Raw genomic sequence first — 21347 nt, forward strand, 5'->3', positions numbered from 1 at the left:
CATTTTAATAAATCAAAATTTATACTACATTAAGGGAGAAAATTTTCTCCAATTTGGAACGCTTATTTTATCCTGTCTTAAAATAAAGGATTCCTTATCCATATTAGCTGTTTTTCTTTAATTACCAGTTTTACAAATTAAAATGCTATTTACGGTTTTACCTTACATCATTTTAGTTCAGGTTGTAAAGTTAGGTATCTGAAAAATTCTTGTTTCTACTAAACATTAAGTTTTTAATTATATTTTGTTAGTATTTGCAACTAATATTTATAAAATTATTTACTTTCGACAAATATAATTTTGCGCCTGTTGCGGTATTTTTAAAAAGCGCAATGGCTATTAATTGCCTATCACATTCATACAGTCAAGTTTAAACAGAATGATTTAATAAAACTACTTTTCTGATTTTGTTTTTATTAAAAAGATGGCTTAGTCAATAACAGAAACAACTATCTATTGCAATTTACATTATTTACAAATGACAATTGTACATCTCGGTTTTTTGATCAACAAACCAACCTCGCCTTAAAGTCTAGATTAAAAACCTTACACAATAAATAATTTAAAATTAAGTAAGTTATAAAACTAACCAAATAAATAAATAATTAATGGATAAATTCTATAAAATATATGTATCTACACTGAAACCGGGCTGTTTATAATACCTTGTATGTAACTGCAGCAATCTATTGGGAAAATAGTCTTAACATCTCACAAATTTCAACGCAATTATAAATTGCTCATTTATACAAACTGTTGTTAAAAGCTGTATTTATAAATCTCGCCAACTCATTCTTAAGTCTGCTACAAAATAACTGCTTGCGACACAATGTATATTCTTATATAAGTTTGGGTACTGGTGTTGATTCGGGTATTCATCCGTTCGTTGTTTGATCCTAGCCTACGATGAATACCCGGATCAACAGCAGTACACATACATCCATCCGTGCACACAACATTACATAAGATTGTATATATATATCGCAGGCTTTTGCTCCAACAAGTATTCCGGTATCATTTTAAAATCGTTTGTTGTGCTTCAAGGCATGAAAGGAGTTCAAATAGTTTCGTGAAGACATGAAGAGTAACACATTTTTTACGGTTTTGGAACTGCCAAAATCCCACTATTACTATTTTATTAAACATGACCTTCTACTTCATGATGTAGCACATTTTGGTGTTATATACAATATTCCTTTTTTCATTTGAATTGTTTTTCAATAAGTTCATTTTTGCTGAAGTGCAATGCCGAGACAATGGTGTTTGGATAAAGCCAACGCCAACCACTCACTCATATCATAGTCATCCATAGTCATCATAGTAACTGTATTTCATTTATATTTGTAATTTTTTTCAACACTATTTTCTTTTAATTACAAAAAAAACTAAATAAAATACAAATTCTTATAAACGGGGAATCTCAATTACTTTGTTTCCATGATAGGGACAAATTTTTAAAAGAAAATCAAGATTTCATCCATCTAAACACACTTTTGATGCTTTTATATGAGTTTTGTTTATTGTATTAAGAAATTAATTCATACCTGATTATATTTTTTGTTATTTGATTTTTGTTTCTTAAATATTTATTTCACAAAAAAATCCTAAAAAATTAAAATCGATCATCATAGCTCAATAAGAGAATCGGGCATAATAAGGAAGGAGGCATGAAAGAGTCGAAAGTAAGTAAAAACAAATATTTTTATTTAATAACTTTTAGTCGGCATATTCCATGCAAAATCTTGTTCAATTTAACACACAAAAAATTGAATGAATTAAAATTTTAATTGGTCGAAGTATGCTTTTATGATTTATGACATTTATGTAAAAAACTGGAAAAATATTTTTTTTACGCATAAATACTTTTTTTTTTCATTCTAAAATTCACACAAACTTATTTAATTGAACTTGACCTTACTTCAAAAAGTAACGTAACACAATTGTTGAATTTTATAAAAGTAACATTTCAAGTTTGAAAATTTTGTTATATTATGTTAATTATATTTATTCTCGCGCAATATGATTAATCAAATAATTAAGTTAAAATAAGCGTCTAAATAAGTGCTCTATAGTAATAGAAGTTATATGTGTTTATTATTATCAATTGTTTTAAAACCAAGAAGAAAAATGTATGTCCACAGGAAAGGACAACATGCACCGAACCTTTAAAGCAATGAAGACGATGGATGGTACTGCTAAAAATCTCTCCAATCCGAAATATGTTCCGTTCAGTATCGCATGGACCATTATTTGTTACAAGTAATGTGCTTTATAAAATGTTCATAATTTCAAAAATCTCGAACTATCTTTGTTACACTTGTGGTTTCCCTTATGATGGGATGTTTCAAGTGGTCTTGCAAAATCATAAAATAACATACTACAGAAACTTGACTAAAAGTGTGTATACAACATAGCTACTCTTTGAAGTATGTGCCGGGAGGAGAACTATGTAATTTTAGTGACGAGTAGTGTAACTCTCTTATTGGTTAGCTTGGAAAAGAAGAAAAGAAAAACCCACGTTGACGGCATACTAAATTAAACTTAAAACAAACACCAGGGAGATAATGCTCTGTTTTAACTCTTTTTTTTTGAAATGGTCCTTATGTCGTGGATTTCACAGAGAGTTACTAGCGCCTATGCATCGCAGAGCGTAGTCAATTGTTTTTCTGTCCACTCTATGACTACATGATTAAAAAAAAAAAAACAACACAAAAGGGCGGGGAAAGCAACGAACCTCTCTCACCTCCATCTCATGGGTATAACGAACATACAAAGGAAGCATAGAAGTGACCGTGCACAAGAAAACATTTTTGGAAAGAAAATTTTAACAAATCTATCCCAATTAAAATGTCCATTCCAGATCTAGTAATCAATTACAACCATTAAAATGTTTTTCCATTCTCTACCCTAAAAAACCCAATTAATTACATGTGCATGGTGTCACTTTAAAACACTAGCTTCATTAAAAACTGTCCCGGACCAATATGAGTCTGTATTTGGTACTAAGACTAATATTCATAGAAAAACAACAGTATGGACCAGTAAGAATTTCTTCAGTCCCTTATAAAACTCGTTAAATAATATACCATCTTGCAATTTCAAAATCAATATTTTTTCTTTTGTTTTGGATTTTACAGTTTTTGGCACAAACAAGAGATTGCCAGTAAAAAAATTCCAAACAGCATAAAAACTAGGCATTTTTTGCATTACAAAATTCTGAAATCGTCATATAAAAATAATTGCCTATTAGATTCAATGGGTGCTATTTTAACAGCAGATTGTTTATCATATTCCCAAAATTTTCATGTAATATCACTAATGATTCAAACAATAAAGACAGCCACGAAGGATATAGTCCCAACTAATGCTATCATGCAAGCTTAAAACACATTTTCGCCTTGCAGACTTGCTATTGTCCCACAATGCAATATAAAAAATTAGTTAATATTAAACTGATGTACAATTTAAAACCAGATATGTACAAATCCAAAAAATGGGATAATATATAAATGTGTATAAATTGAAGAAAAAAGAAATGTAAAATTATTTCAATGAACCACAAAATGTAAAAGTTTACTCCAAAGCTCTCTGAAATAAAAAGGAGAGTACTTAAAACCAGGATTATTCTTAACTTTGCCGTCTCTAAACTTGCTATTTTCCCACAATGCAATATAAGAAATTGGTTACTATTAAACAGATGTATAATTTAAAACAAGATATGTACAAACCCAAAAAATGGGACACAATATAAAGGTGTATAAAATGAAGTAAAAAAAAGAAATGTAAAATCGTTTCAATGAACCACAATATGTAAAATTTTTATGTAAAGCTCATAGAATAAAAAGGAGGGTACTCAAAACCGTGTTTACTCTCGGCTTTGCAGTTGCTTGTCTCTTTGTTATGGCGTATCAAGTAAAGAACTGAGACTTCACAGCAATCGACGCCAAATGAAATAAAAAGGTGAAACTGAACCTACCAAATGTCAGCCTTACTGATTCAACTATGTCCTACAAAATAACAGCCTTCCATGTTTCACCTTGGCGTAAAAAATAGGGAGTTACGCCGGCACATGCTAAACCACATCACCAGCGTTCACCTTGTCCTCTCGTTCTTTGAAGAAACCCTTTTCTGTCTTACACTCCCGTATAGTAACCGTTTTCAAATTGACCGTGACGTCGGTAATAAAAACCTGATCTGCTACTGGATTTCGAGCCAACCAATAATCGGAACTCGGGCTAGTAAGTTCAGCCAGATCATTACCCTGAGCGACATTATTGTGCCCGTTTACCGCTACGGGTTTCTCATTGGCACCAATCTCCAACTTGACCTCGACTTTTTCTGGTCGCTTTTCGGTTTCATTGGGAGATGCAGCTTCCCGAGATGAGCTGTGAGGTAAACTGGGATCAGGAGCATTGGTCTGCGATCTGGGTTGCCTCTTGTCGGTACTAGTGCGAGGCGCCGTGGCGGTAAGCACCGCTGGGCTAGAAGCATTGGGAATCGCTGAGGTTTCTTCTTCAGATTTTGAGGGTTGACGTCCGTTAGGGCGTATGGGAGCTGGGGTGTGTTGTTTCGACGAAATTTTCGGGGCCTAAACAAAAAATTGTCACACATATATACACATATATGTTTCAAAATTCCTTATCAAGATTTTTCATAAATAGAATTTTCTTGTATGTGTTTGACAAAGAGTAAATTCATTATTTATCAGGAGAGGGCAGTAAGAACCATGTTAAAATCACGAAAATTTCAATCATGCCAAGGAGCATTCCTTACTCTTCAGGAAGTATACCAATATAGTAAAAGACTCTACCGATATGATGCTGAACATGACATCCCTACAAGATACCATGAGCAAAATTTTCCACTGCATAGACTAACATCCACAAAAAAAGGCCCCACCTATTATTTTATCAAATTTTTCAATAAGTTTTCAAATGATATTAAAGGGACAAAAAACTTTTTTGAGGTTGACTAATTTCTATTAATATTTTTAACTTAACTAGTTTTTTTATAAATTGAGGTTTGACTACTATTTTTATTTTGTACTTTTTAGTTTTATTTCCACCAGACATTATTAAAGTTGGTTTATGTGTAATCTACCAATGGTCTCATAAAAAAACTCTCTGAGAGAAAAAACACGACCCCTAAGAAATGTCTACTCTACACTCAGTACACTCTAACATTCAGTCTGATGTTCAGCATGTAACACGTAACATGTGACCTATGCTTTAATTTTGATCTAAATACTTCCAAAACTGTTTAGGAAGCCGAGCAATGGATAACATTCTAAATGTACACTAGTTTTATAAAATTCCCACTTTAACATGATGAAACTGATTAAGAGGTTACCCGACTTATGTAGAGATAACAACAAAGTGACAAAAACACACAAACAGAGCCATGACACAATTTACCAAACTTGAAAACAATCTACCTTAACTGGAGGTGGACTAGAGCTAGTAGGGCTACTTGTTGTGATGGTAACCCCGATTTTCCCACTTTCTTTGGATAGAACTTCAGCTTTTCTTTTCGTGCCAGTCTCAATTCTAGAAAGCAATGGCCTTCTGTCCTCACTGCTTGAACTATTTGAATTTTCATTTTCAGCTGGTACAACTGCCGGTGTGGGTGTGGATTCTGATGTATCTTCTGAACCTTTTGCAATTTTTGTGAGACATTTTCATTCTTTCAGTTTAAACTTGAGTGTTTGTTACTAATTAATTCTACAGATTACAAATATGTCTATTTTAATTATATTTAGTAACAATCAATATTGTTATTACTACAAGTTGCAGACTGTTAATTCTACTTATTTATAATAAACAGAAACAATAATGATAAACTTATCCATCTAGTTTTCAAATTCTAAAATCCCAAAACAAATTGAAGAGAAAAAATTTTACTCCAAAAAAGAGTTAAAATGTGTATAAGTACCTAATTTACCTGCCCGCGTCTCTTCATCATCCACATTGACCAAAACATCCCTCTCACGACTTTCTCTTTTTAGTTTTCCAGCAGTTTGTGCTCCCTGCCCTTCATCCTGGCTCTCATCACCACTTCGACCTTCATCTTCAGTTTCCACTTCACGTGGCGCCTCCCGCTTTTCACGCTTTTTTGGTCCCCTTTTGTTGCCACCCTCATTTTTTTGGGACTGCTCATAAAGATCAATTAGGCGCACATCTAAGATGTTTTCTTCTGGTTCCCAAGTATTATGGCGCTGACTCCATCCTTTCCACTTCACATAGTATTCTACCACACCCTTTAAGCAAAATAAATTATGAAAATTTTTAAATTTGTAAACTGAAAACTAGTTATCCCTCAGAATTGTTTCATTTTTTTGCTTGTATGTAACGTAGGGTACATTGAAGTAAGATCATAATGCAATTAGGATTTTACTTAAGATCCTAATCAAATCTAAATCCTAATCCTATAAATAGTTTTCTCATCATCATCGATACCGAAAATGGGACTAAACCTGTCTGTATAGCCTTTGAATTGTGGTAAGACTTAAAATTATTATACATTGTTGGGATTTGTATCTAAATAAATATAATTTTCACAAAAGAAAGAAATCGCTTTTAAGAGAGTTGGTGTACAGAATCAATCATCCATTGATTCAGTTCAATTGAGTTCTGCTAAATTGACTTCTCCCAGCACCTATTTTGTTTGTTGTTGTGCTGTATTACCTTAATATTTTCCTCTATCCTTATTTAATGTAACATAATTGGCACCTGTGTAATATGTGTTTTAAGTGAGTTAACATCTTCACTTTTTTAAGACATTATAAAAAGATTAGAAATCCCTATAATTTTTACCTTGCGATTTCTTTTTTTCATAATCCTTTCGGCGGCGTAAACTCTGTCACCCAGTTCCATTGTTTTGATTGCGTTTTTACGCGAATAAAAACGTTTCAAAACAATAACACAAGGGTTTCTAAAATCCTACGACAGAATCCAAGCCGCAAAATACACCGCTGCCAGTACGGTTTTGCATTATCCAAAGACGACGTTCCTAAAAGCCACTAATAGTCACTATTTCCCATCGTTTTCACTAAAATTCACATCGCGAATTTGTTTCGATGGTTTACGATGGCGACAGTGTTGTTGAAATGGCAAAGCTGTCAGTTTTGGAAACAAAAGCCGACAAAACACAAAATGATATTGGATCGCAGTTTCCACTACTCACAGATTTATCTTGACAGGGGAAACATTTTAAATAATCGTGAATGTGAGTCACCATTGATGATCGATGATAATAGTGAGAAAAAGAACCTTATTTTTATAATTTTTGACCGTTTCTTGACAGAACAAAATGACGGAACAATTGTAGTGGTGTCGTTCTAAATCTGCATTGTTAGTCTGTGATCTAAATCGTACGTCTTCCTTCAGTAACTTTTGACAAACTACACCAATATTAACGGTAAAATGTAAAAAAATTGGAATTTTATTATCTACTGAATTTTGACGTATCCTGACATATGTATTAAAACATTCTGCTAACTATAAGGATAAGGATAACCGGAGGCTGATTACCGACCCGCTTCCAAAAATTTTAAGCAAAATCTTTTAATTAAGTAATGGGATCAAAATATTGTTTGTTAATTGTTTACAATATCATGATTTAGTGATTTATCGTGTGCCGCTCATATAATATTGCTACCTTACAACTTGACATTTTCGTAGAGAAGGTGATGACTTTCTACGCATGCGTCTTCATTTCACCCACCAATCTGCACTATGCGCCATTTTCTTTTTAAATGAATTTTGCACACTTAACTCGTTTTTCAGAATATTTATTTAATGAGATGTCAGCGCCCATGTTGATCGGGAGGTCAATGATTAAGAAAGAAATTCCACAGCATTTTAGAATTAAATGCTTTGTGGAAAAATCAGTTTGATATTGACTAATCACAAGTAAGGTTTTATTTCCGACGTATGGGTTCATTGGGCCAATGATCCTTGTGAGTTTCAGTAGTAATTCATCACGGTATATGGAATACTAAACCAAAATTTAACTTAGTATGCTGTGCAATATATCTAACATAACCTTCATATAAACTTACTATTTGTTTTTTACCACAACATTTTCGAACTTTTTAAATTTTGTATTTTTTTTTAAACGATGGCGGGACCGACTAAGAAGCCGAAAAAGCCATCAGCCCCAGAATCGGATAATGAATCTATGAGCGAGGAAAGCGAGTCTGGAACTTATCATGGTCAACAAGTAAGTAAATATTGTTTTCTAAATTAAGAATAAATATATTTGCAATTGCAATATATAGGAAGTTCAAGCGACTTTTGAAGGTCGCAATCCGGAGGGTCAGGACTTCCATGGAATAAAACAACTGTTACAGCAGCTATTTCTAAAGGCTCATATTGATCTATCTGAGATGAGTGACATGCTTATTTCTCAGTCTGGCTTAGGTTCCGTTCTAAAGCAAAGCGCAAATGATAGTGACGACGAAGATGATATGGAATTATCAGAAGAGTGTGATGTGTTTGGCATAACCAGTAAGAGGATTCTGCTTTTTGAACTATTCATAGGAAGACAATTTTTTTTAGGTCTTATTAATTTGACTGTCCACAAAGACAAAGAGTGTGTTAAGCAATTTTATAATCTTCTAGAAGAGTTTAGTTTAAAACATAGTGGTAAAGAAATCCAAGAGACTGTCAAAACCATATTAAATCAGTCATTGAAAGTTTGTTTCCTGATTAACGAAAGGTTCGTTAATATTCCAGCCAAAATATCTGCTGTCATGTTAAGTTCATTGTATAATGAATTGCAGAGAATAACAAAAAAAGATCCATCCTACAATTTTCAATATTTTGTGATGATTTGCAAGACCTGTAGGCCTAAAGGGGATAAAGGTTACCTTGAATTGTTCAACCCTGAAAAAATAATTTAAATTAAATTTTTAGAGGGTGAGGAAATTTATTCAAATGATGAAGAGCAAATTTTCACAAAATCAGCAGAAATCACATTTGATTTTAGTGTTGAAACTGAATCAGATATTGGTTTAGGAGGTCGTTGGCTATCTGAAGATAAACAGATGGTGCCATATCGAAGGGTAGTTATATTTAAAGGTGATAAACTAAAAAGCATTATCAACGAAATAACTGTTTTGGTGCAATAGTGTTTTTTTGGTATATTAAAATGAAAAGGAAAATGTGCATTTATTTTCAATTTTAACATTTTTAAAATCCTTTACCATCTATACCAAATTGCTATATATTATGTAAAATAAAAGAAATGTGTTGGCATAACCCCGTTTGCAGAGTATTAAATTTTGTGCAATACACTCACATACTCTTACTCAAATTTTTTAATAGGAGGAGTTTTTCATCTTTATATTACTCAACAACCAAAACATCTCTAACAAGGACTCAGACTTTTTAATGCTTTCATTAATCTTTTTGCTTGGAATTCTGTTCTGCTGAATATTGAACAAAAAAAGCATAGATGTGTATCCGATACTAACTTCCAGGTCATGTTTGGTTATCTACCCACTTGAATGTGGTAGACTATTTCTGGTATTGCAGTATGTAATCAGATAATTGGGTGCCATGGAAATAATAATTTTACTTCAATTTGAGCGCAAAAAAAGTAAAACACCATTACATTTCAATTCTTTATTTGACTCAACTTCAACTTTAATCTTTTGATGATCAATTTATTAACAATAGGTCAATAGGAATTCATTGATATAACATAGCTTATCTTTTAATAACATCACAGCAGTTTGTTTTAATACCTAGAGTAGGTATTTTGATAAATCCCCATGGAGAAAACTATTCTCTGTTAGATTTGTCGCCGGGCACGAAGAGTGAGCAATAATGCCTCATCACAAAGCTATAATTTATACTAGTAACGTGGTACATGGTATGTTACGAATTCAAATATATTAAAAATTTTAAAACTACAGTTCAATAGAAAGAGTCAATGAAAGACTAGGTAGTAGGTATGCCTTAATATTTATGTATATAAAGGAGTTAAATAGTGTGGTAGTGAAGCACAGTTTTAGAAACATGTAACTTTGACAAAGTTTTTGCACTCTAACCAGTCAACAAAAAAAAAATAGATTTTTGCTATGTACTGCTTCAAAAATAATTGATATATGAGCGCAGTTAAAAGATTAACTTCTTTGTGCTTAGTGCAAGGCTTTTAAATTCGGTGCACTATTCTACCGGTACACACATTTTTGTATGATGATGGAAAAACTAGTTTTTTCAAAAATCGCAACACCAAATAAGATGTTTTCCCAACAAAATTTTTAAAAAAAATTCACAATTGAATTTTTCAATGCTTCCCGTATAAAGTGCACTTTAAATATGATCTAAAATTTCATTAATTTTATTTCCAAACTGATGTACATTAAATACTATAACGTTTTGTTCTTGATAGGAAGACTTCCATTTGTTATTGTGCAATACGATTCAGAAATCTGATTCACTACATCACTGTTAATTGAAGTTTTCAACTCTAAATTGTAGCAATTCCTAGAACGAACAAGTTTTTGGCCGGGTAAAACAAATTGACGGCTTTAGATTCTTGTGAATAATTGTTACGATATAAAAAAATTCATAAAACTGGGTAAGACGCTTCATCGATCAAAGGCGAATTATTTTTATTCCACTACCAACAGGATAATTCAGTAAAAATTAAATTAAAAATAGATAAAATTTGGAATGTTTGGATATTTTCGAGGGTGCAAAAACATTTGACAAAATTTCAGAAAAAAACTATCCAATTCCGAAGGCAATGATCGGTGGTTAGTTTTCCAATTAAGACAACAAAAAGGGTAATTTACATTTTTAGTAAGATGCCCAATATTCATAGGTGCTGAAAAATTAAGTCAGTTTCAAAGATGACAGACATATTTTTAATAGCAGAATCTAGGGTCAACAATTATTAATAAATTCTCTTAAACCTTTGCACTTAATTATCACAAAAATGCACATGAGGATTCTAGATTCTCATATATAATTCGTTTTATTTTAATTTTATTATCCTTTTGAAAAACATTTTTGCATTATTGGCCGTTTTCAATTTGCAAATCATATTCGCATTTCTCCTATTACCTAGCTAAAAAATACGTACCCATTTTTAAAACAGGTGCGTTAGTTTTTTTTATGTATTTAACCTCATAGAAAATGTACAAGGTTTTCAACTGTTACTGAACTTTGGTTCAGTTTTCGTCGTCTTCATCGACTTCAACGGCTGAGCTGGTAACATAGACGCACTGAAAAAGAAAAGTTCGTCTACAAGTTACCAGTGTAAAGTTGCCCTTTTTTGTGTAATGTCTTACAACGTACACCAGAATCATATGAAAGACACATATCCACATATTCTGTATACCAAAGTGAACTTATTGTTAAGTAGGTATTCACACATACTTCAACATTTTACAGTTCCAAATCAGTCTTCCTTTATTACTTAATTACTAAAATACCAATCTAAATATAGGGTCGCACTGGAAATAAGGGCTACATTTGACTCGTTTGAAAATTTAACATTTCGAAAGTGCATAGAAAAGTTTTTTAGCAGAAATACAAATTTAGTTCAACTTTATACAGACCTGTGAAAAAGTAAAGACCGATACCTATTTAGCGATGTCGTTTAAAACCATTTGAATATTTCTAAAAATAGTTTAGGTACATAAATAGTACACACAAATAAAAGTGTCTATATATTAGTTATATTTTTTATTTAATAATGGTGAAAATCTCAAATAGCCTACCATCTGTACATTTGTACTGTGAAAAATTATAAACTCACTGCTTATATTTATCTCTTTCTTCACCTTTATTTTTTATAACTTTTATTAGTATTTTCGGCATGCTAATAACTTTATAGTATTACTTGAAATTTTGGCCCATGTTGATCGCAATCTTTGTTTGAGTTCGTTGACATTATTTACTTTTGGCTTTTCCTGATTATCATCAGCCTTGTTACCATGCCCCAGGCGTTCTGGATCTGATTTAGATCTGGACTATCTGCTGGCCATCCTAATAACTGGATGCCAAAATTTTGAAACCACTGTTTTGTAGTTGCAGCTACATGTACGGGTGCGTTGTCCTGTTGAAAAAATGTTTTCGTCTTCAGTAAACATTGTTTGATAACTAGCAGCAATCATACGCCCATCGATAAATGCCCATTTGGTTTTTAAGGAGGGACTTAAACCAGTCCAGATCATAACTGAACCTTTAATTCTTCAAGACATAATTTTTCTGTCAACTCTCAAATCATGCCAATAACACTTACATCCATCGGGATCGTCAAAATTGAATTTGTTTTCATCACTAAATATGAGATGTTGTCAAAAGGCACCTTTTGTTACATATTTTTCTGCAAACTTAAGTCGATTCAATTTATGTTGTGTTTTCAAGACTGGTTTAGACATTTTTGATATTTGAAATCTTCTGATTCAGCTGCCCACTTTCTCACTAAACTTGGATCACAATTTAGATAATACCTACGCAAAAGTGTTGTCGATGATGCCCGCGTAGTCGATAACTCTTTTACTCGCACTTTGAAATGTACCACTAATATTCGCTATAGCTTTTTGCGTTTTTCCGCAGTTTTTTAAGTCAGGAATTCGCTGTTTTTCCATTGCAAAATTGTCTTACCACGCGGCATATTAAAAGGCAAAACGAAACTGGACAGATAAACCGATTCTATTAAATGATACATCTTGATATTAACTTCCAAAAATAAGGATACACAAAATACTTCTTGCATTTAAAAGGGCTTGTATAACTGAACCTTGAGCTTATAATTTTATAATTCACAGTTTAACTGGTCGTTATAAAATGCAACAAGTGCGGTAAACGGCATTTGACTCACGAGTTTATTTGGCACAAGCGGAGCGAGTGCTTAATAAACGAGTGATTTAAAAAGTTTATTATACTTTTTCTGCGACCGTTAGTTTTTGGGTCCATTCTCGCAAAACAACACGAATACATTCACTAACATGACCGTCAGAATTGACAAACCTCATAATTCAAGGCGTGGAAAATATCTCCGAAAACATCCGATTGCTCCTAAACCCGCGTGGTAAAAACCCGGAAATGTCCGAAGTGACTCGGGTCCGTGGGAAACGAAACTGACGTGGTAAAGTAACGCTTCCCGCACGCTAGATCGGTGTGTAATTAGGCATTTGACAGACGGGAGTAGAAAAATATGTTTGAGTCTATATTTTTTCACAGGTCTGTGGTAAAGTAACGCTTCCCGCACGCTAGATCGGTGTGTAATTAGGCATTTGACAGACGGGAGTAGAAAAATATGTTTGAGTCTATATTTTTTCACAGGTCTGTACGAAATGTTTAACGAACAGTTTGACTGTTACACAAACTCCGACCTGATGTTGCCTAAGCAACATTCTCGCTTAGGATATTCTATGGCACACTCGATATATGGAAATTGTTGAAATAATCTTATTTTATCGTAGAACCGAAGTTTCACTGCTTAAGTGTAAAATAGTATTAGTGGTATATTTTATGCAGATACGACAATTTTGCCGTTTAGAAACTTTAATAAATGCGAGATATCATCGATTTTTTTTTCGACGATACCTAATTTCGGTTCTTCTTTTTTCATCACCTACACGATTTTGACTTTACTAACGAACTGCAAGTGATTTTTCACTTTAAAATGCGTTTTTACGGTTGTGGTATATTAGATATACTTAGATAGGTACTAACCGCAATGACAAATCAACATACGGCACCACAAGAACACGAAAATAGCTTAGATACCTAACTAAGCAAGTCAAAGCTGAACACGGTGTAATATAGGATACTTACGTCGTGTATACTGATCCTGGGCGACTCCAGGGTCAGCTCTGGGTAGATCCAGGGCTTACATCTGGGATCGCGCTGTCTAGCTTTCCAATCTTCGTAACCTTCCGCAGCCTTTCTCAATTGTTTTACCACTCTGGGCGCGAACTTCTGGGATATCTTGTTTACGAGCCACGGTGGTAATTTGCCCCTGGGATCAGTTTGCGATATGTATCCTAGAAAGCATCCATTGGGCAACCGGCGTATGCAAAAACCAGTTAAGTGGGATATCGCTCTGTAAGCGAAAATTTATATGGGCATTATACAGTTAACTATAGGTAATTTACTTGGATTTTCGTCAGTATCGCATAAACAAATAAGTATGAAATGAATAAAAATCCAAAATAAACAGGCAAAATTTTACAGAGCTACTCAAAAGTAAGAAACAGTACGAAGTAGACTATGCTGTATTGGTGGGACCATATAACTGAGATAAATAACAGACGTCATCTAAATTATTAGAAATGTGTGCATAGTGAGTAGTAATGTGTACGGAGGTTGATTGACGGTAAATGGCACGTTAAACGTTTATCGTGAACGAGAAGCAGGACCTTTCTGAAAATTTGGTCGTTTACATTTGCCAGAACGATCATTGATCAAATTTATTTTTTCGAAAAAGTATACCATCAAATTTAATATTTTAAACAGGACATGGTGGAAGTATTGAAAATTTCATTTTTTTCAAATTCTATCGGTAGACAATTAAAAGTTCTTTCAAATGATAGAACGCGATATTCCTATACCTAAATACTACGGATTCCAAAACAAATGCAAGTTTCTGTAAAATTTGGCATACTTGCATTAGGTAGTCATCAAATTGTCAATCAATTCTATGAAAAAATTAAAAGTTAATCGATTGTTATTGTGATATTGTGAACGTCTCCCAAAAGATCATAATAGGTGAAAAGCACAACTGCTTAAATAAAGTATGCGCCAGCACCAAGTAACAAAGTATATTGAACTCCGACAAATTACTATTTTTATAACAATTTGGTCACAGATGAGAGATCTCTTCCATAAAGTTTTTATATTTTTTTAAAGAAAATATCAGGCTAAGGAATGTGGTATTATTCTATAATATCGAGGGTTCAACAATTGCTAAAATTGGACCACTTCTGACACATACAAGTGCGCCAGATGATGCGTTAAAATATTCAAACTAATTGGCATAAACCAATTATTCGCCTGTTATAATGCATATATAAAGTATGTATAAATTACTACTTTTTCCAGGATGCTGCAACAGAGTGGCGGAGTTTTACCGGTTTTTTACGGTTCACATTATTCGAGTCACACTAGTAGTATTCCCATTCTTTATAAGTCGCGTCTTAACCGTAATGAGATTACTTCAGTATTTTTCATTTCCTATGCAAGAAGCGTTTGTAAATCTGAATATATCTCTGACGTGGTGCCAAAACAAACAAATGATAAATTATCGGAAAGATATTTTTAAAATAAAAAGCATTTCCTCCAAGCAGTTTTTCTGTGATGTCATTGATTGTCATTTCAATAGTATAGAATTGGTATTCAATACGAAATCACCTATTTATATTAAACTAATCCTTACCTGATAAAACCTTTCCGAGGCTCATAGTCTTTGTGACCCACTGAGTGATTTATGATGAGTTTTTCGTTTGGTAAATCGAGCCACGACCGCTGCAATACGAAGTCCCTGTTTTTCACTGGTGTTGGACATGATACTGAAAGGATGACACGGCCAAGGCTGATATATACTGATTTTAGAAAAGAGCGGCCAAAACTCACAGGCATAATATCCTACGTCGTTGTTGGGATTGAGGTAGCCTATTTCCGTTGAGATCAGCATATGCTCGTCCCATTCCTTTCTGTAATCCGGATCGTGCAGAACGTCGAATAGTGTTTCCGCTGTGATTCCGTAAAATACTGTGTGGATTTTGACCATTTTAAAGCTGCAACTCGGTGTCAGTTTGGTCCAAACCTGGAGAAAATCGAAACGTTTCATAATCGTGTTCGACCTATACAGTTATGAATAATTGATGTTAAATGAATAAGACGTGTTCTATGTCAAGTTTCTGACTCGTGTACTGATACAAAGTGAATACTATTTAGACAGTGTAGTGCAGTGTAATAGAACTAATTTATGGCCTGCCGTGTACGAGCAGACGTATGGTTGGTATGATATGTATGTATGTATGTATGTATGTACTGTAAGTACTGCAGTACTTCGTGCATAAAAATATTGAAAGCTGACAGACGGAGTTTCATCGGTGAGATTCCTCAATTATTAGTTGTCCATGCAACAGTAACTTGGTAATTACTAATTACAAACACAAAACGGAATAGAAATAACTCCAAAGCTTCGACGGTTAGGAAAATACTCCGATTTCACCGACCTCCACAAATTAACCAATAGCAAGCTGTGAAAACATCCATTATAAATCAATTATCTACATAAGATTTTGTATTGCTTTCCTAAGAAAATATTTTAGAGTCATTATGTTAAATCCTTAAATTGGAATCAATTTAAGCTTCCTAATGTGATGGAACTTGTAGTAAGATTTATAAAAAGCATACTAATATGAATTAATATAACAGGTTAATCAAAGAAAATTTCCCTACTGCTAAAACACAACAGTCCGCACGGCACAGTTGTTGTCAGCTAACATCTTAAATACGGTCCTGGTTTGTGGTACACATGCTGAAAAGAATAGTCTCTTCCACTTTACAATAGGCGGGTGTTAAATTCATTCGGAAGTCAAAACCATAAAAGGTTGTAAAAACGGTATATCGATTGGAGAACTGTACCATTCATTAGGCTCGAGAGATTATCCAAAGTTGCGACACTAATGCATTTGCTTGAGTGCACCGGCCAGGAACGGAATATGTGGAAAAATCTAAGAAGCAACGCACCGCAGTCAGGAATGAAATCTATTTGTCCATTTGTCTAAACTAACTAAAAAAGGACCGATAATAATTATGAGATCCAGTAGACCTTATAAATTAGATATAACCGAGGATACGTTAATGAAAAATTTCGATATCTCGGCGATTTTTTGGAGATATCGTGGAGATTCCGTAATATACTTGATAACAATCCATTAATGATTGAATGTATCTTTCACAAAACGAAAATTTATTTTTACTAAATTTTGTTCGGTTACATAAGGCGCCAGACATTTCCAGTCCACGGAAAAGGCTCGGGATTATTTGTTCCAATCACTCAATACGAGTAACAACATCCGCCGATTTTCCTAAATCGTAAAGAATAAAACAATTTATATTTTCACGTGATCCAGTTTAAAATACCACGAAACCACCTTCAATTGATCGTTAGCCAACAAATTTCAATTTTCAATTACGTAAAATTTCCGCTTAAAATATTCGGTGTTTTCGAATTACCTAGTTAATTACTAACTAACCAAAACTAACCGCAAGCTATTCCATTTTTTTATTGGCACCATACATGTTTCACAATTCGAAAAATTAAGACATTAATACGAAAACTGCCATTCTTACATAAGTGGAAAACTGGACACCCTGTATGTCATTAGGTAAACAAAAAATCGATCATTTAGTTACACAATACGCAAATAGTAACCAGTGGCGCCGCAGTTTTAGAAAAAGAAAAGATTACTTTTGAAAAACAATTCTGCTTGAATAAAAAAGGGAATCTTTTTGCTTCCGACACTGGCGTAGTGGCTGTAATTTCATAAATTTGCTAATTTAAATGGCTTAAAAAGTACATCAAGAGGTTCGAGACCATTAGAAAAAAATAATTAATTGAAACTGTTTTTCTTTAATAGATTCTAAGCCTTTTAATATATTTTTAGCAGATTTGCCACATGCTTTATATTTTAATCAAATTAAAGTGGTTCGAAATATGGTGAATACATAATAATTTGTTTTTACTCTAATATTAGTAGCATTTTATTGTTATTATATGCGCTTTAAATAGAATAGTGTCCTACTACAGAAATGTCACTGTCTGTCATTGAATCATCTTATTTTTCTTTTTAAAATTCATTATACTCCCTTAGTTAATAAAGTAATAGCGACACTTAGGCATAAAGTACCTAATGTGTTTTACGCGCAGTCATGACTGGGTAAAGATAAAACTTAAAATTTTGCAGATTACACTTTTGTGGTAGAAAAAAATTATTTACTATTTACAAAATTGATAATTTCTTACTTAAACTTACCCTGCAATTAATGCTAAGTATTATAAAGTTTTCATTTGAAAAAATGCTTTTTTGCAGTTTCCTAATTTGTAATCTTGTTACTCAAACATTGTATGTGATAATATAAGAAAATTTCATATACAAAACTATTTGTAGAATTCTATCAATGAGGAATCCAATTAAAAATAAATAATACGGTAAATTTGACACAATCTAGAATACTTATTTCAAAAACCGCTGAAAATGATTGATTTGAGCTGCTATGCATCCATTAAATTTGCTAATGGTTACAATACAACAGTTCACCACTCCAAAACTTACCTTAGTTCCGTCTTTGGCGTTGTCATATTCCAATTTCCAACCATCGTGATTGTCCACTAGCATCTTCAGCATGGCAAAGTCGCTGTCTTCCGCGATCTTCACCACCCCAACCTCCATACTCTCCTGCAAACGATAGTAGAAACCACAATTGTAATATCATAGATCGTTTGTTTTCGGCTACACGATATGTCATAACGTCATATTATTATTATATTCAGCAACACTGTGTGGAATCGCAGGCGACACTGTATCTGTCATTGTCAATCATCTGTCACGGGTATCGATCGGAAACCACTTCGTTTGACTCGATTTTTATGACGTTTCAATAAGGGTGTTTCTGATGAATCGCGATGACGCCAGCGAGGGGTCGACGCCAAGCACCCACTGGGAGACGCAGCGCGCTTTGCGAGCGTCGGCGTCGCGTCGCGTCCCCCACGCGAGTGACGGCAGATTAATTATACAGGAGGGCCAATTATACTGCTAGCGTTCCAATTTTGAAATTACGGCGTTAGGATTTATATCTGGCTTAGAATTTATTTAAAATTTATTTAGAATTAGGAACTTTTTAAAACAGCGGAAATAAGCTCAGAGTTGTAATATTTCTGCTTAACGAACTTTTGAATTGCAGATTACTTTTTAATTTATTACAGATTCAAATAGGAAATAAGTAATTTTTACCATTTCCTGTGATTTTGGAAAAATTATTAATATAATTAAGGCAACCACTACGTAAATGGTCGCAATATTCACGAAATATTGAAATATAATTGAAATACAATACATGATTTAACGAACAGGGATGGGTAAATATGAACAAAAGTTACTTACAATGTATTATCCGAATATTTGTAATAAATATAGGGTGTTCTATTTGAAACTTCAAAACTGCCATTGGTTTCTGGTGGATCTGGCAAAATGCCGAAATGTTTCTAAAACATGTGTTATCACTGCAGCGAAAAATTTCCTTTGCTCTGTTTTCCCAAAATTTGAATAGGGCAGGCAGTTACAGTACTAAAATGTATAACAAAATCACTTTCAAACGGTTTATCTAGACACAGTCTTTTTCACCCTTTAACATTTTTTGCAAATTTTAGTGATACATTTTCTATCTTAATTAATTTTCGTTGAGACTATTATATTTTATTTTGCAGTTTCCAAAAATAAGAAATTTTCACTTTTATGGTTTTGTTTATATATTTTGTCTAACACACGCTAGAGATTTCCTCGATTATCTCGCTTTTCTTCATTAGTGAAATCCATTTTTAATAAAAGCGTTACAAGATATCAAAATTACTACGATATAAAGACAAGATATTTTCATTTATATTTCGGATTTTTGGATCTACAAGAGTAGCTTGAAATACATCGTTGAATAGGAAATAAAATAGGGTATTCAAAAATGCAAAAATTGAGTTGATAATGGTTTAAGATTGACTAAGCGTCGTAGAAGAATTTTGACTACTGTAATTTTTTTTATAAACTTTAAAAACTTAAAAAAACTAAGAACTTTCGAAAATAAAACGTTAAAACATACATCTTATTTATTTTTTCTAATTTTTCGGAAGAACTATTTTTTAAAGGCAAGGAACAAATTTATTAAAATATTCGATATGATATTTTAGTCAGATTTAACATTACGTTTCCACTTAACTCATCCATGGCATATAAATAGCTAATTTTATGGAATTTTAAAAAACCAACTCACCAAAATTTAAACCAAGCTTAGTGCCACTTAGACTTTGTTATTGTTAAGTATCTTTTCATATGTATTGTGTAAAGCATCAACCCGTATTACCTCGAAAATGTATTATTTTTTGTTTTGAGTTGAGTTTTTTACTTTCTAGCATTTTTATCCGAATATTTACTGAATATAATGTTCTTGCAGCTGTATTCTTAAGTTGTGACTCTAGAGTTTGAATCAAAAGTAATTAATATTCTATCATAATTATGAAAAATAATCATAAAGTTTGAAACTTTAATTCATCGTATGTATTCCCTAACTTGAGATTAAGGTACTATGGTCTGGTGAACCGTTCAAGTAATTTATTATAGGGAGCAATCGATTCTACCTAAAAACACTTGTATCTATTGTTTCCCTTTGATCTTCGTATTACACTTTTTTCAAACAGCTGTAACGTACGTCGTAAGTTCGTTTCATTTCGCGCAGCGTACGAAATCGCGTTTAAACTTACTCAAGCACGAAGCGCGAATCCGTGTCACTGTGTCAACTCTTGTCCGGAGGATAACACGCACTCGCCAACAAACATTTAGCACAATAATTGAACGCTAAAACCCACACCGTTTCGATAACGAAAAATAATCGTCTTTCGTCGGGCAATCTAAAACATTATTTTTAGAATTCGGCAAGTTTCACTTTCCATTAGATTTAGACGCTGCGGTTTATTTGACGGCCCGCATTTTTTCCGCACGTCTGTCAGCCGAGCGAATACTGATTCGTCGTGGCTTCGGTTCAGGTGGAAGTCAATTATCGCGTCGCAGATAACGATGCACTCGCATTGTTTCAGTTTTATTTGCTGCCGTGTTCGGCAGATACCTTCCTACAGTGTGACTCATTTGAAATGGACACAACCCTAGAGTATAAAAAAACTCTCGAAACGAGTAATTGTTCCTCAGATAAGACGATTTTCGTGCCCGATTTACTTCCGCGAGAATGAGTAAGTGATGTCAGTGCGTTTTCGGCCGCCTAAGCTAAATCTAAAACTCATTTTTTCCAAAAATTGTCGACCACAACGGTACATGATGAATTTAATCTCGATCTGTATAAGTTACAAACATCTTCGTTCAAGATTTGGCAAAAATCATTTATTCCAAGATTAATGCAAAAAGCGGTTTTTCCGACCTTGTTCGCTTGTATCTCTAAAATTGAAAGCTCCACATTTGGTAGTTAAGGTTATTTTGTTATTATGATTATTATTTTCTAAAACACCGACAGAACTACTTTAAAAATATATAAAAAAATATTTTTTACATGCAAAGTGATTTATTTACAATAATTTTTAACTTTTTTACACCAAAA

At 33.1% G+C, this 21347-nt stretch overlaps 3 protein-coding genes across 7 annotated transcripts; 1 reads left to right on the forward strand and 2 right to left on the reverse strand.

Annotated features, from left to right (window-relative positions):
• Positions 1-397: 397 nt before the first annotated feature.
• On the reverse strand, positions 398-7317 carry LOC132703524 (polycomb group protein Pc). Of its 2 annotated transcripts, none has more exons than XM_060672842.1 (4): positions 6813-7317; positions 5941-6256; positions 5435-5652; positions 398-4588 (listed from the first exon to the last, which is right to left on the reverse strand). In XM_060672842.1, exons 1-4 carry the CDS (start codon positions 6870-6872, stop codon positions 4073-4075), a joined length of 1110 nt encoding a protein of 369 aa, XP_060528825.1. In that variant the 5' UTR covers positions 6873-7317; the 3' UTR covers positions 398-4072. The 2 variants fall into 2 exon arrangements, with proteins under 2 accessions (XP_060528825.1, XP_060528824.1); XM_060672841.1 differs by having other exon boundaries at positions 5932-6256.
• A 713-nt stretch (positions 7318-8030) lies between these two features.
• LOC132703621 (protein BCCIP homolog) lies at positions 8031-9183 on the forward strand. Its single transcript, XM_060672984.1, has 4 exons — positions 8031-8220; positions 8279-8507; positions 8559-8864; positions 8916-9183. The coding sequence occupies exons 1-4, from the start codon at positions 8119-8121 to the stop codon at positions 9128-9130; spliced, it is 852 nt and encodes a 283-aa protein (XP_060528967.1). The 5' UTR covers positions 8031-8118; the 3' UTR covers positions 9131-9183.
• Positions 9184-9630: 447 nt separating this feature from the next.
• LOC132703134 (START domain-containing protein 10-like) lies at positions 9631-20742 on the reverse strand. 4 transcript variants are annotated; one of them, XM_060672222.1, is made up of 6 exons: positions 20503-20742; positions 18311-18433; positions 15597-15789; positions 15400-15532; positions 13800-14067; positions 9631-11236 (listed from the first exon to the last, which is right to left on the reverse strand). In XM_060672222.1, the coding sequence occupies exons 2-6, from the start codon at positions 18425-18427 to the stop codon at positions 11183-11185; spliced, it is 765 nt and encodes a 254-aa protein (XP_060528205.1). In that variant the 5' UTR covers positions 18428-18433; positions 20503-20742; the 3' UTR covers positions 9631-11182. The 4 variants fall into 4 exon arrangements, with proteins under 4 accessions (XP_060528205.1, XP_060528206.1, XP_060528207.1 ...); XM_060672223.1 differs by lacking the exon at positions 20503-20742 and adding an exon at positions 20380-20398; XM_060672224.1 differs by lacking the exon at positions 20503-20742 and adding an exon at positions 19139-19157.
• Positions 20743-21347: the final 605 nt, after the last annotated feature.

Source organism: Cylas formicarius, unplaced genomic scaffold (assembly GCF_029955315.1).
Source record: "Cylas formicarius isolate icCylForm1 unplaced genomic scaffold, icCylForm1.1 PGA_scaffold_6__28_contigs__length_40554024, whole genome shotgun sequence".
In the NCBI taxonomy this organism is placed as follows: Eukaryota; Metazoa; Arthropoda; class Insecta; order Coleoptera; family Brentidae; genus Cylas; species Cylas formicarius.

Bases quoted from the DNA above. Each gene is read 5' to 3' on its own strand.
- LOC132703524 (XM_060672841.1), bottom strand. From the start codon at position 6,872: ATGGAACTGGGTGACAGAGTTTACGCCGCCGAAAGGATTATGAAAAAA. The intron at 6,257-6,812 runs GTAAAAATTATA...TTTTGCTTAAAG, and splicing joins TGAAAAAAAGAAATCGCAAG to GGTGTGGTAGAATACTATGT. The intron at 4,589-5,434 runs GTAGATTGTTTT...TTTTTTGTTTAG, and splicing joins CTAGTCCACCTCCAGTTAAG to GCCCCGAAAATTTCGTCGAA.
- LOC132703134 (XM_060672221.1), bottom strand. The intron at 15,790-18,310 runs GTAAGTTTTGGA...GATTTTCTCCAG, and splicing joins ACGCCAAAGACGGAACTAAG to GTTTGGACCAAACTGACACC. The intron at 11,237-13,799 runs GTAAGTATCCTA...TTTCTTTTTCAG, and splicing joins CCAGGATCAGTATACACGAC to TGCGTCTATGTTACCAGCTC.
- LOC132703621 (XM_060672984.1), top strand. From the start codon at position 8,119: ATGGCGGGACCGACTAAGAAGCCGAAAAAGCCATCAGCCCCAGAATCG. The intron at 8,221-8,278 runs GTAAGTAAATAT...TGCAATATATAG, and splicing joins GAACTTATCATGGTCAACAA to GAAGTTCAAGCGACTTTTGA. The intron at 8,508-8,558 runs GTAAGAGGATTC...AATTTTTTTTAG, and splicing joins TGATGTGTTTGGCATAACCA to GTCTTATTAATTTGACTGTC.